Source organism: Besnoitia besnoiti, chromosome I, assembly GCF_002563875.1.
Source record: "Besnoitia besnoiti strain Bb-Ger1 chromosome I, whole genome shotgun sequence".
Classification (NCBI taxonomy): Eukaryota; Apicomplexa; class Conoidasida; order Eucoccidiorida; family Sarcocystidae; genus Besnoitia; species Besnoitia besnoiti.
In genome coordinates, this window is record NC_042356.1 from 135926 (window position 1) to 150505 (window position 14580).

General features: G+C 56.8%; 2 protein-coding genes across 2 annotated transcripts; both read left to right on the forward strand.

Annotated features, from left to right (window-relative positions):
* Positions 1–904: 904 nt before the first annotated feature.
* BESB_000150 (uncharacterized protein) lies at positions 905–8984 on the forward strand (the record flags this gene model as incomplete). Its single annotated transcript, XM_029358770.1, has 7 exons — positions 905–1951; positions 2478–3761; positions 3945–4081; positions 4500–4611; positions 5128–5282; positions 5680–6126; positions 6560–8984. The coding sequence occupies 7 exons, from the start codon at positions 905–907 to the stop codon at positions 8982–8984; spliced, it is 5607 nt and encodes a 1868-aa protein (XP_029221682.1).
* Positions 8985–12897: 3913 nt separating this feature from the next.
* On the forward strand, positions 12898–13844 carry BESB_000160 (uncharacterized protein; the record flags this gene model as incomplete). The annotated part of the gene is made up of 3 exons (XM_029358771.1): positions 12898–12942; positions 13336–13404; positions 13743–13844. The coding sequence occupies 3 exons, from the start codon at positions 12898–12900 to the stop codon at positions 13842–13844; spliced, it is 216 nt and encodes a 71-aa protein (XP_029221683.1).
* Between the last annotated feature and the right edge of the window lie 736 nt (positions 13845–14580).

Consider the following 14580-nt stretch of genomic DNA (forward strand, 5'->3'; position numbering starts at 1 on the left):
GGGCGGGCGGACTTGGGTGCAAGACACGTTAACGTACGAGAACCGGCTACCTGCTTCTTGTGGTTGCATGCTGCTGTTTCCCACTGCATGCTCTAGGAAGCCGACTGCTGCAATCGTGCTCTGGGGTAGATGTTTCATGCATCGGATGAGTTTTAGATACCATTTCCGATCATGAGCCCGCGGAACCTAGCCGAAAGTCCTGAGCGTCAACGCGGGCGTTCAGCCGGCAGAACTCAGCTGCGCGTTTTTGTCATTGTGGGCTGCGGCCATGGGTTTGCATCGGGCGACGCCCCGTCGCTCCGCTTGCTGTCGTCAGGCAGCTGTGCTTCGTTAGTCGAGATAAGCGTACTCCTAGCCCTGATTATATAGTACCATACAACTGTCTGCGTGAGAGTATTTGAGGACGCCGTCGCGGCCGTGCCCTTGGTTGTGCCACGGTGCAAAGGCGTACCACGCTACTGCACGCCTTTTGGCCTTTATCATGGAACTGCCATATTCTTGACTTTCTTGGTTAGCATTCCCGCTTATGCCGCTGTTGACCTTTGACTCGCACCGCCATCATTTTTGCACAGTTTAATCAAAGGATGTAGCTCGTTCTGGAGTTTGCCAGCAACAGCAAGCAAGTGACCTTTCTGATGCGCCGCATGCGCCCGGTAACGGGGGCCGCTCTCTCTTTTGTGTTCAGCATTTCTTCGTGGAGGCGAAGCATATTTCTTTCTGCTATATCGACAAAGTGTATCTCCTGTGCCTCCTGCAGAATAGAGCAACCTTTCGGAAGCATGTCGTCTGTCGTGCCATGTTGTTGCTTCCCGCTCCCTTTGTGTAGAGTGGTAAAAATGTCACTGGAAAGGAGAGCTAGACATTCACTGGACGTTCTCCGGTCTTCACTTCCTCCTCCTCCACCATGAATGTTTCCGTCTCGGTCCCTTCGCACTACTCTTATCGCCGGCAGCCGTCTGCACTTATCGACTGTCCACGCGAGCCGCGTGACTCACGACCTGCGACTATTCAGAGACAAAAACGCCCCAGTTCAGTTAAAAGCCTTTTGTCTCATCTTCCGCGTGCAAACTCTCTCGTTCCTCAAGGTCCCGAAAATGAGGAGACACACGGGCAGTTCACTTTTCCACCGGCGCCGTCCGCTGCGTTTGCCTCTGCGATGGCCTCCCCTCCACCTCGCAGTCCGGTGTCTTCGCTCAACCCGTGCGTCTCTCTCTTGAATGGACTGCAGGAGAGCGAGGCGCACGCTGTCGAGCGCTTCGCAGTTCTGTGCTGTCTGGAGCGGCGGATAGAAGCAGAAGCCGCCCGTTTGGCGAGGCTCCTCGATCGCATGCGTGCGCAGCGCATTCGCCTTCAGTTTCAGCAGCAGCAACCGAGGCAGTTTCGAGGCTCCGAAAGAGGTGGCGGAAAAAGAAGGTGGCGGGGCAGAGTTGACGAATGTGGCGGCTCGGAAAGCGAAGAAGACGAGGGGAAGTCCATGTCTCTTCTCCTCAACGAAGCTGGCCAGCCGCTCCCCAGCAACCCCGACGCCATACACATATGGACGCTCCGCAACCGCCTTCAACACCTCTCCAGAGGAAGCAGCCGAGCCAAGTTGTCTGCAGCAGCCAGCAAGGCCGGGGCCCTCGTGTGTCCGTCTGCCGCGACGGCGCCTGGAAAGGCTCGCGGCGAGAAGGGGAGCGAGGCCGAGAAAAAGATTCCGCAGTCGGCGGTATGGGAGCGTGGAGACCCCGGCTGGAGCAGCGCCATTCTGCGCTGGCAGCTAGAGAGGCTGAAGGTGAAGAGGAGAAGGAGAGTAAAAAAGGAAGAAGATGGAGGGGCGGGGGAAAAGGGGGGCAGTGGTGAGCCCGAGGACAGGGACGAAGAAGCTGAGGAGAGGGAGGAAGAAGAGGCAGCGGTGCGGGAACGCATGGCGGCGGCGGACTTGCGGGTCTTTCGAAGCTTCGTAAGAGAGGTGAGGAAGCAAAGAGTCGCAACGCCATTCAGGACAAGGAGAGCAGGGGGGGGGCAGGGCAAGTTACGCACCACGCGGGAGTCGCCCTGGAGTCGGGCGCCGTCTGTTCAACGCTTCAGGGCTGGTATGGCGTTGCTCGATACCGTCGACTCCAGTTTCAGCCAGTGGCACCTTACGATGCGGATCGTTCTTCTTGGGGCTCGGTACCCGTCCGGTACGGAATTACGAGAAGCGTCCTCCGTCGCTCGTGATGTCTAGTTCGTGGTAGACGGCGCTTTGCCAGTCCAGCGACGACGGCGCGGGCTGCTTTTCAAATTCCTCTCCGTTCCTCCATCACGCGTGCCCTGTTTCGTTCCCTCTTGCGTCAACTCTTCGCTGCCCCGGTGGGCTGCTCACTGTGTCTCTTTCCAGACCGGCTTCCGCCGCCTCCAGCGTGTTCGGGTGCCTGATTCCCTTTTCCACTTTGTGCAGGAGGATCACATGTCTCTCGCGTGCTGCCATTGGGTGATGCCGTTTTTCCTTTCAGCTGTGCAAGACTCTGGTCTCGATACCCATCTCTACGCACGCAGTCCGCGCGCTCTTTGACTACTGTCGCGTCCACTCGTCGTCTCCTCATGCACTTCCAGCGTCTTCCGAAGAGGCTTGGCTCCCCCTTACCCCCGGCGAAGTTCATCCCTCGAAGCTTTTGTATGCCACGCGCAGTCTGCTTCTCGCGAGTCGGCGTCTCTGCATGGGTTCTGCCGCTGCGGCGGGGGTCCATGTGCCTGCCCCTATTCCGACGCTGGCAGAGGTCCTCCGCGTTGTGTGCACAGCTGTGTCCGCGTCGCTGCCGCCGAGTGTGTCCTGGGCCTTTACGCCTGCGGAGTGCCTCACTAAATTCATCAACAGTGTGCAGGCGCGGGACGACCCAGTCTCTGGCTTCCTCTTCGCCTCTGGCGGCCACGATGCACGCGGTGCAGAGAGTTCGCTCGCAGTCGCCCCCTCGCACACTTCTGGCGTCGTCGGCTCTGGTGGTCCGCAGGTCACTGGCGAGAACCGAGGGCCGCGGCCTGCGGCGACTCCGAGCTCCTCTTCGTCCCACGCGCCTCTCGCGTGCCCTCACGAAGACGCAGCAGCACGCGCGGGCGCTCTTTCGGGACAGGACTTCCGGCTCCTGGCGAGCGTGGAGGAGGCGATTGTCCGTGGCCTAGGGCAGGTTGCTGAGGCCAGCCAAAGGACGGGGGCAGCTGAGAAGGAAGGCCGCGGAGAAGCGACAGATGAGGAGACCGGAGCGCTTCGCCGGGGTCGCCAAGCCGCGCACACAAAACCGGGGAAGAGTAAACGCGGGGAACGACCGCTGGCAAGAATGCGTCAAGAAGCCGACGCGAATGAGGCGGAAGGAGATCCCCACGCAGGGTTGCTGTCCCTGAGAGCACGCAGCAGCGCGGCGGGGGTCGGAGCAGACGCCGGATACGGCGATGGCCAGAGCGGCGCTTTCTATAGTGGAGCCACGTTGAGCGCAGGGATCCGGGCCGCTCTGTCGAGGTGCGACCAGGTTCCGATTCTCTTCTTCTCGTCACTGGTCGCGCAGCCAGTGACGCCGTTCTCCGTCTTCCAGGTGTACCTCCACCTGAAGAAGAGAAGCTCCGAGCAACACGACCTCGTCGCCCACCGCCGGTGGTGGGCGGCAGAAGAAGACGCCGCGCTCCTCCGCGCAGTCGAGTCCGTGGGCGTTCAACAGCGCGGGGCGGGCAAGTGGATGAAGGTCGCCGCTATGCTGCCTGGTCGCACCAATAACCAGTGCCGGGCTCGCTATCTCTATCTCTCCGTGGTAAGGCCCTTTTTGTCTTCTTCGGATTTCGAAACTTGGAGCTGGCCCTCTTGCGCCAGTCACCGAATCTGTATGCCTGACGCCTCCTTAGGGGTTTAGGGTTTGTTCCGGGGTGTCTTTTTTGCGGCTGGGAGGGTGTGTGCGTGTGACGGGGTCGGTCCTGCTTGTGCGCTCTCTCCACAGGAAGGGAAACGCCATGGGCTTTTTTCGGCGTTGGAGGACATCCGCCTGCAGATCCTCGTTTCGTGCTATGGCAGGGGCACCTGGGGCAAGATCGCGCGGCACCTTCGAGGCCGGACGGAAATGAAATGTCGAGAGAGGTCTGTCGTCTTTTTCCCAAAGGCTGCTTCGTGTTGCATGGTCCCTGGGATCGGCTCACGTTCGTGTGTCTTTCCTCTCGCGGCTCGCAAGCTTGCCGGCGTCTCACTCGGGGCGCCGGATTCGCTGCACCGCCTACATGTGTATGCTCATGCACACATGTGCTTAGGAGCGCTCGGGTATACATATATATATATATATATATATGGGCGATTCTCTTCTGTGTGTCTGTGAGCGACTTCTTCACGTCGTCTGAATAGGTGTCTCCATATATACACACATATTTGCATAGTGATTTGTATGTATGCGCACGAGCGCTGCTGTAGCGCTTTCCAGTGCTGGTTGTGCCGGTGCCCATTCGGCGTCTTTCTTGCTGGTGTGTACAGAAGTTGGGTGCGCCTGTCCGTGGCTTTTTTCCAGATACGAGAACTGCCTGCATGAGGAAGTCAAATCCCTGCCGTGGACAGTCAGCGAGGTCTCGCTTCTCCAGGTCGCCGCGAGCTTTTACCACCAAGACTGGAGGAAAGTCGCAGTAAGGAGGTTCTTTGTCGAACTTTAGGGACCTCTTGGCCATTCCGTTGTTGTCACGCGGCCTGTCGTGGGGCACTCGAGTTTTTGCGCATGCACATGCATCTGTGACCCTAGGGCGTCGACTTCTTCGCGCAGTGCCGACGTCGTCTCCGTTGTGTACCCCGTGCGCTGCGCTGCGTGCCGCACTACCAGTTCACGTGACTTCAGGTGTAGGCGTCTCCGTGGACATGAGCAAACGCTCAGGTTCGTCATCCACGGAGAACAGAAGTGGACTTGTGGCCTGACCGATTTCCCGTCCCCGGTCATTTTTGGATTCGCAGTTTGCCTTGGGTGCACCGCACTTTGTCCTGCCAGTCGCCAAGCGCGATGCAGGAGTTCACCATCGAGGGGGCTACCGCTGTCTCTCGCGTGTCAGTTTTTTCGGTTGGTTGTGTGGGCTCCTGTCTTGCTTGATTGTGCGTGTTGGACATTGTCTCGCTAACGTCGCTTCCCGTTGGTCTCGCTTCTGTTGGCGCAGCGCGTGGTCACGGGGCGACCGGCTGAGAGCTGCAGAGAGAAGTTCGAAGAACTCGAGGTTCACGCGGAACTGGAAAGGGCCTGCGTCCGCCTTCTTCGGTTGTCGGGGCCAGAGACCGAAGACGCAGGCGATGCCGCAGCAGAGGAGAGGAGCAAGTAGGGCACGGGACAGGAGAGGCGGTGGGGGGGTCGCAGAACTGGAGTCTTCTTGAATAGTATCGGAAGAGCTATTCCACAAGCGACTTACCTCTCATATGGTAGATTTATCTCTGCCGTAGAATATGCATCCACAAATAGGAGCTAGTCCGCAGGAAGATATCGCTTCTTCTCTGTGTATAGTCTAAACTGCTTTCGCCCACGTTTGCTTTCTTTTGGGTCTCTGCTGCGTCGGAATAACCTGAGGGCTGACCAGGGGAATCGGCCGGCGGGGCAGTCTACGGCGCAGAGGCCCCGAACGCGGACGCGCGCCGTGTTGCTGGGGGAGAGCGCGTGCGAGGTTTCGTTCGATGGCGCCAAACTTTTTGTCGGGTGGTGTCGTGTCGCGTCTGTTCAGGCTTCGTCTCCACTCAACGGAAGGCGGGGGGCGAGAGGGCGTCGGGTGGCCCCCCCACGGCGAGTCAGGGTCGCTGGAGACAGCGTCGCACAGCGATCTGTCTGTCGTCGCCTGGGCTCAAAGCCACGTGGCGTCGCTTCTTCGCCTTTTCCTGACCTCTTGTCCGCAGCTGTTCCCTGCCTCGGTGCATGCGGCTGTGATGAGCCAGCGGTCGTCCGCTTCTCCCTCTTGGCGCCCTTTTCCCGCCTTATCCAGCGAAGACGCAGTCCCGAACGGCGGTCGCCTTCTCAACCCGACAAGCGACGTCTGGCGAGCCTCAGATCTGGCGGAGACACAGGCCCCCGCGGGCGCCCAAGAGAGAGCCGACCAAGAGGGGGAAGGCGCGTGCAGCCACGCAGGCGGAGCTCGTTCCGCTGGTGCTAGAGGAGAAGCCATTCAGTTCGCGAGGTGAGTGTCCGCGGTGACTGGCTCAGGGTCACCACTGCAATGTGTTGAATTGAGACAGTTTTTTTCGTGCATATCTATCCGTAAGTGTGCATTTTCGTGCAGTGTGTGGCTGCGATAAGCATCAAGCTATCCTCCGTGGAAGAGGCCATACTGGCCTTTGATTTGCGGGAACGACGTGAGGGCGCCCAGATGAGTCACGCGCAGAATGCTGCCGTAGCCCGGCCGAAGCAGGCTGTCGCGGTGTGGAGTTTCCTGCTGACCCGGACGCTGCGTGCGAGGTTCCCATGCGCGTCTGCGCAGAATTTAACAAGTCGTCGCTCAGAGTTCACGTGGCACGTGTGCTACGGGTTTCTTTACTGCGTGCCAAACTACGGCATGAAGCATCGAAGGTCGACAGCGTGGGTCGGTGGTGTGGGGATCTTCTTTCGCGCAGGTACCTCGATGGCGTGTACGCGATGTTAGGTTTTCCCGATTCGCCTTCGAGTACGCCTCTCCGGCTAGATGGATCGCGTCACTGCGTGTCCTCAGTAGGCCGCTCTCTCTCTGAAAGTCCGGGGGGAGTAGCTGGCGGCCTGGGTTCTAAGGAGGGCGACGGCCGAGCGGGCATCAACCCCCAGGGGGTTGTTTCCTCGGCGCCGTTTTCATTTAGCGCTTCGGAAGCATCTCCATCCTTGAGCGCTCTCTTTTCGCCCTTGGCGTCCCTTGTTGAGGCCTCGCCGGGCTCCTTCGCAGCGCCCGGAGGCGGAGCCCCGCACGTCCCTCCTCACCCGCTGGCGCCGCCGTCTCCGTCGCTCCTCTGTCTTCCGCCGGCACCCTGTCCGCCGTCGTCTTCGAGCGAACCGCCTGCGCCTCCTGTGTCTGCACTTCCGGCGGGCGTGGAGGCCCCTGAGGGAAAGGGTGATGAGTCTCCGGGTGCGGAGACCGACGACGCCATCCCTCCTTCCGTCCCGCCAGAAGTGGTGAAGAGGGCGCGCGACACAGTGCGCGCCTGTCTCTTCCTTCTCCTCCGCCTGGAAAAGAGTATAGGTTTCGATGCAACTGAGCACGCGCCGCGGTTGATCGGGCTGCTGAAAGGGGCGGCAGGCCGGCGCAGTGGCGAGACCAGCGCGGCAAAGAGCCTGGCGAGGCGTTTCGAGGGACCGCTAACGGGAACAACAGGGATCTGTGGCTCGTCTCCCCTCGCAGGGCAGCACAGCCGCCCCAAGGGCGCGAGGAGAACTCGTGGAAGAGAAACCGACAAACAGACACACACGCAGTTCCCGCTCGTGTCTCTGCCGGAGTTTCTTGAGGGCGGTCTCCCGTCGGAACCGTGTCTCCCAGACCCGCGGCTCCCTGCGACTGCGCTTCTGCCGGTTGTCGAGGGCCTTCTGCGGTGGCTAGCTGCTAAACCCTCGCCGTGGCCCGCTGGGGGATCCCAGCGGTCGAGCCCGCACCGGGTGCCCAGGGACAGAGCCTCTCTGGATGGATGTGCGAGTCGGGCGGTGCGCGACCCCCTAGCGACGAAGGAAGGCGGCGACGAACTGTCAGGGCCTCTTGGCCCCTCGTCGGGGGGGGGTGGGGACGCTGGCGGCCTTTGGGAGTCCGCAGGATGTGCGGTGCCTCGAATGTCTGCAAGTCGGGCCGAAGCAGGTTTTGACCGCCTAGACCCGTTTGCGCCTCACCCAGAAGGACCGCGCCGGCAGTCTGCAGTTCTCACCTCCAAGCGGCTCGCCCTGAGGCGTCTGCAACGGCGCCCGCTGCCTGCCGCTCTGGTCGAGGCCGCGACGAAGGCGGCGGCCGCCGAGATGAAGCGACGGGGTCTGGATCAGGAAGCGCGCGTTTCAAGCGGTGTGCAGCGCGGGAAAGATGTGAGACAGAGGACAGAAAGCTTCCCTTCTGTCTCTTCACCTGCTTCGGCAGAAGACGGCAGCCAGCCTGACAATGTGGCTCCCTCAAGCATGCCGCAGGCGTGGCTATCATGCAGGGACGAGCAAGGCAGCGTGGAAGGGGAGCAACGTGAAGGCCCAGGTTTTGGTGACGTTCGAGGCGGGGGGTTGGCGCGCCAGGGGGGGTCGCCGAGAGACTCGACCACCAGACGAAATCCTGCACACGAAGACCGACAAGAAGACCTGCTGTGTGCGGATGATCACCTGATGCCGAGATGGAGAGACGGTGAGGTTGCCTCGATCTTGCCGGAGCCCGTCAGGCAGCAGGCAGAAGGCAGCCCGAGCGGCGCCTGCGGATTGGAGACACACAGCACGGCGGATTTAGCTCGCGAGCGAAGCGCGGTCGCCTGCGAGAGGAAGAGAGGAGGACGTGGCAGAAGAAACGCGCTGCCAAGGCGACAGCGGAGAGCCTCAGGTTGTTCTGAAAGACGAACAGGACGGCAGGTCCGTGCGTCTGAAGAAGCGGGCGAGAGTTTAAGGGACTCGCCCATGGCTCGACTAGACACAAGGGACAGTAGTACAGATGGCCCTCGAGTAAGAGCCGAGAGAGAGGAAGACCTCTCGACGGGTAACACATCTGATGCAGAGCCGATGGCAGAAAGGCAAGCAAAAGAGACGGCCAGAAGCACGAGGCGAAGTGCACAGCGCCAAACGCAAAAGGGACAAGGCAGTGAAAGTGAAAAAGGTGACCCCAGTGACCCCGGGGCAGGAAGGGGTCGTCAGGTACTATACGAAGGCGACATTGCTGAGGGTCTTGCCATAGGCTGTCACGGGGGAGACGTTGATGTGAGGCAGATGTGCGAACGCGTGGTCGTAGGCCTCCCCCTGATTGACGGTAAAACAGGGAAGGCTTTCACAGAAGGAGAGGCCCACAGGCTGGCCTGGGATGTTGCCGAACGCCTCAGAACGCTGGAGCAGGGAGACATGCCCTGAGGTTTCGGTTCAGCGGCTTCGCTCGCATAACTGTCGGTTCTATTTTGCACTTGAATGATATATGCAGCCGCACAGGCCGTCGGCATCCTTACACAGCACGTCGGAGCCCCGCAGAGGGAACCCGGTACAAGGAGCTCGACTGCTAGTGCTAGATAGTTATTCGAGCTCCTCATTATATTTTTTTCTTTGATACTCGGTTTCGCTCGTGCTGTTTTGCTTCCAAAGCTCCTGTTTCACACGGGAAGGATTCGCCTTGCAGGCCCGATGTATAGGTCACCCCCCATGTGTCTGGCGCGTGGAGGTTGCTACCCTTGTGTACCGTGGCGATGTATCGAGAGTGTAGTCAGGCTGTTTCGTGGCAAGAGCTTTGACTTGCTGAGTCACGTGGGTGAGCGTGATACCATACTTGTGAAATGAGAGATAGATATTTTTCATTCGTTTTGGAGGGAAACAACCGACAAATGCGTGAACGAAGCCACCCCCGCGGTAAGCCGAGGGTGCGCGCGGCGTTCAGATTTTGTATCTGTCGAGAAAGGGGAAGCACTGTCAGTCTCGGCACGGATAACGACTTGGCAAGCTACGAGAGTTGCCGCGAATCCACACCTGTACACGCCCTACCGGGGGCTTCACCAGAGATACTCGTCCGAACAGCACAGCGTAGTGTCCGTTTTTGCCTTCTGTGCCCGCTATGCTGAGAGCTTGGGACGTTGGCTTGGCTAAATTGCATACTGCACCCGCCCCCTTTCAGCTCAAGAAACCATATCACTGCAATCCGAGTAGGAAAGCCAATTCCGACATACACCCATCTCATAGGTGTACCGACGGATGCAGCCTCAACGTCAGCAGAAGCCCCCCACAGTCTTCGAAACATCTTGTCCTCATGGGTCATTTCTGAAGTGAATTATTCACTCAGCACGGCATGGGCACGGCGCTAGAGACGAAGTATGGCACGCCAGTCGCATATTTTACACCTTGTAACGAACTGACTACTTAGTCAGTTCGTTGCGTTCGACCCCCCTCGCCGAGACAGAATAGGGCGCCGCAATCAGTAGAACGCACATTTCGTCTTCCGCTTTACAAGGCAGAAGTAGTAGTGAGAAATCGCGGAATGATTGGTAAGAAGAACGTCTGAAGAGGGCAATTGTCTCCTGTTTGTTGCGCTCTCAATTGGGACAAGCATGTTATCCGTGCATGTGCATGCAAACATGCGGTAGGAAACTGAGTGTCTCGATTCCGGGTGAATTTTTCGAGGTCTTGTATATTATCTCTCCTTACAAAATATCTTGGCGGGAGGTTCTTGATGAATCATCGTCATGTTCGAGTCTATGGTATTTTACATGACAACTTTGATTAGAAAGGAAGCTGGGCTTCTGAGCGCATCGTGCGACTGTGCCCTGTTTCCTGTTCTCCATGGGCTTCATAGTTATTTTTACCGCGAGTCATCTAGATGTTTGATGTGCACATAGCTATATTTCAGGCCGTCTCCTCTTTCGTTTTTTCTTGGTTCACGGTGTTCGTGGCCGTGTCTCACAGTTGAATTATGGTGTTATGCGTCTTGCCTGCATGGGTCGCCTATTGGCTGTCGTCAACCGGACGTGCTCTGGCGCCGGCATGCACTTGTGATCTGCAAAGAAAGCGCTAAACCACTGAGGATAAAGTTCTGAGTTGGTGTCATGCGCGCCGATATTCATACGTGTTTTAGCTCGGAAGCTCTAGGACCGTCGCTGGGCTATGCATCTAATCCTTGTTGCGCAGCTCAGTAAATGTGCGGTACACGCAAGTTCTGGCATTAAATCATTCCTCCGCAAGTATAGATTGGTAGCTCGGAAGAGACATATCTTTTCGGCATACGCTACTTCGGTCTTTCCAGTGACGCTGCACAGGGACGTTCCGCCCCTATCGCGCTCGCGCGGAATGGAATAGGAGTTTTTCCGGGATGGTCCGACGGTGTGCCGCCCTTCTTCTATTTCACCAACAGCGTGCGTTCCGGCGGGTGCATGCCCCGAATGTTTTGCGGGGAGGGACCTGCAACCTGCTTGGAGGCCCCTCGCACGTTCTGAGACCAATTTTGCCCCCCTTGGGTGTCTACGAGTCTTCACTGTCGTCGTCGACGGCAGCACAAGGGCGGCCTGAAGATGGTACACAGGACAAAATAATATTCCTTGTATCTGGCGTTGATGCACGTTTCACTCGCTTCATGGCCGCAGCAGCAGGTCCTTGCGTGCCAGAAGCGTTTGGCACTGGACTACGTTTGTTTACCACCCGCAAGAGCTCGCCTGCAGAGGGGGCTAAGGCCCAGAAACAGAAAGGGGTGACGGAGCCGGAGGGAAACGAGAGCAGACATCACCGCCAAGAACAAACTGCGCATGACGGAGAAGGGACTGATATTCCGTTATCGGCACTCAACTTTCGTTTCTGTCGGTCGTCAAAGCCTGGAGGACAAAGTGCAAATAAAAGCGAAACCAAGGCAGTCTTGACGGTCTCCGCACATTCACTGAGCAAGTATATCAGTAGTGACTTAGTTCAGAAAGTATACGAGGAATATGGGCACTTGATAAATAAGAAAGGAGAGCTGGTGATATCTAGTGAAAAGCATTCGTCGCAGGTTGATAATAAGAAAGAATGTCTCAACCGGCTAACCGACCTTTTCCAACAGCTGCGTGACAAGCCCGAAGTAACGGGAGGGAAAGATCCTCGTGAGTTCAAAAGTGAAGAGGCACAACTCAAGTATAAGGCTAAACTCATCGCCAGCAAGAAAAAAGACCAGTACAACAGGAAGTGTGAAAGGATTAGCAGAAGGGACTTTTGACGGAAAAATGGAATACTATACCCGAAGAGCTCTATGAGGTACCGCCCTCCGCTGAGTCGCATACACTGTGCATCTGAAGACAGGGCGTGGTGTGTGTGCGTGCAACAGGACCACAAGTGCAATCCGCATGCCTTCCAATGCGCGAATGAGGTTTTCTCGCGAAGCATTTCTGTTGTGCATTTCTTAAAAGCTCAGAGCACACGCATGGCATGCGGAGGGGCACATGTACCCTTTGAAGAGCTCGCTGCCTCACAGATCGCTCGTTAGAAGGTGTCCTTGTAATTCTATGCATACAACGTGAGAGCGGAAGTCGCAGTTGGCAACAGTGCTAATGTTCCGCTTGTGTCGCGGATACCACGTACTACGGCCAGCTCACTAGTCGAAAAGGTCTACAAGAGAACGCGTGCTGAGGACCCGTTCAGCCGAAACAGTCCTGCAACATCATTCCCAACTCCTTGGGGCAGTACACGAAACCTCTGCGTTCGGCACGTCATCGCGTGCGAAGGTCCCTCATAGTATATTGGTCTTTCCCAGTTTTGTGTTCTGTAGGCGACTGGGTACGCTACGGGGTTCTTCTAGTGAAGTGTTGGAAGATAGTGAAGGTGACCGTGAAGCGTGTCCAAATGTCAGCTGAATGTGCAAAAAGTTGGGCCGTGAGAACCGCAAGGAGGTTCTGAATCTCTAGGCTCTTTTATGCCGGAGCCTTGACGCGTTCTCTTCTGTTATGATAATTCCGGTTTGGAAGTCGAGACCTTAAATGGCGTGCTTTGCTATGTCATGAAACATTTTAAGCGTCTGGAAAAGATGCTCTTCACTGTCAAAGCATGCACCACTGAAAAAATGTGTCCTTACCTTTCCTAGCATGCCCTTCCGATTATGATCTGATTTGCCGGTTTAAAGTTCTATAGATGTGAAGGTCTCGCTGGATCAATTCCAGGCACCGTGGGAGGTATATAGATTTCTCAGTCGAGGCAGCCCGTGTCGAATGTATGGTCCGGATCCTGCAACAGACAAGTTTATTCGCAGCGCTGTTCCCTGTAATCCCGCTGCCGCTGCCTGTTTGCTGCGGCAAAGGTTCCTTTCTTATCCCTTCCGGCGAACACTATGTCTGGGAGAGTCGTCACAGACGATGTCCTGGCAAAGCACGATGTATGAAGGTGTCGGAGTCGGATCTGTTGTTATGCAGCTGGGGGCTGTAGTGGTCACAAACTGAGAAACCCGCAGTCGCAGCGCGCGGTGCCGACCATGACATGGTTACAGAGTGAAGCGTCTACCCACGCCGATTTGTCTAGAATTCACAGGAGCGGACACGAAGATCCTCACGCACTGTTGCATGGTAGACGGCGCTCGTCCGGGGTCGCATATATGTTTCAACACAGAAACGTGATAGCCTGCACGGACACAAGGGAAATCGCTGACGCATTCTTTCCGACTATTCTCGCGGCAGCTCGTTTCTCAAAAAATACATCCATAGTCCACGCTTCCTAAGAGTCTTGCATGTGATACTGCTCTGTTTTTCATCCGTGGTTGTACATGTTACAGAAGCAGCTCCAACGCTGCAAGGCCCGTGCTGAAGAGGAGATGGCTGCAGTTCGGAAGGCGGCAGCAAACGTAAGAAAAGCCTGGCGCGAAAACTGATATGGGGATGGCATCCAGTACTGCTCGTTGAGTCGAAAGTCAAATCTGAGAGGCTGCGCTTTGTCAAGGGCTAGTTCACGAAACGCACGAGAAAAACTTGACCCGGGCTTCTCTTACGGCTTTGCTGACTACTTTTATCCCCTTCGTCCCAGCCTCGTCCATCATCCGCCGGAAAACCCCGTTCCAACAATGGTGGCCTGGATGCAGGATTCTCACACTTTTTTCAATCTATAACAGAGTCACTGTGACTGCTGGCAGCCTCTTTCGCAAGCTTTATTTACGCCCGTCCACGGGCTTAACTGTCTTGTCAGGCGGAAGAGGCCGCAGAACGAGCACGCCAAATGAGGAATGAGATCCAAGAGATGATCAGGACGAAGGAACAGGAGTTCAGGAAGCAGTGCTCCGTAATGTGACATCATGCGGTGCCGCATGGCTTTTACTTTTCCAGAGGATTGGAAAGGTACAGGTGAAATCGCGCAAACCTCGCGTCTCAAGGGGTTTGATACCGGAATAGAAATCGAGTTCAGCAGAGAGCGCTACAAGAGCATGGCAGATGGATAGGATCTGTCGGGTTCATGGCGTCGCAGCGATTGCTTGGTCCACGTCTCACCTCATTTCTCTAGATTCTTCCGCATAACACAGCATCCGTCTAGATGCTTGTACGGATAATATGACCCTGATAGTGCAAGCGTTTTATACCATGAAGATTAGTATGACTCATATTTCACCATGTTCTGCAGAGTGCTTGTAAAACTATTGAAAGAACTTTCCCACTACTCGATGTTAGGTTCATCTCACGCTGTCCACGTCCCGGAAGACCCACGAGCGCACGACGAAAGGAAAACAGGTCGCAATCCTCAGAAACAATTATGCTTACCGACTGTGATTTGTACTCAAATGCTGCTGCTTATGTCCCTCGTTCTGCCAACGCACGACTCCTTAAACTACGTCCGCCTGCTCCTCTGTCCGGCTCCATTCTTGCATGCCCATGGCGATACCCGTGTCTTGACTTACAAGTGTGTACGTCGTGGATTTGCAAGGTTAACCCTTCCTCCACCTCCAGTCAAAGGGCCTCTGATAATATAGCGTTCTGGTTCTAGGGTTGATGTGCACACTGCCATGAAGGTATGCCAGCCCTGGCTGGCTTCA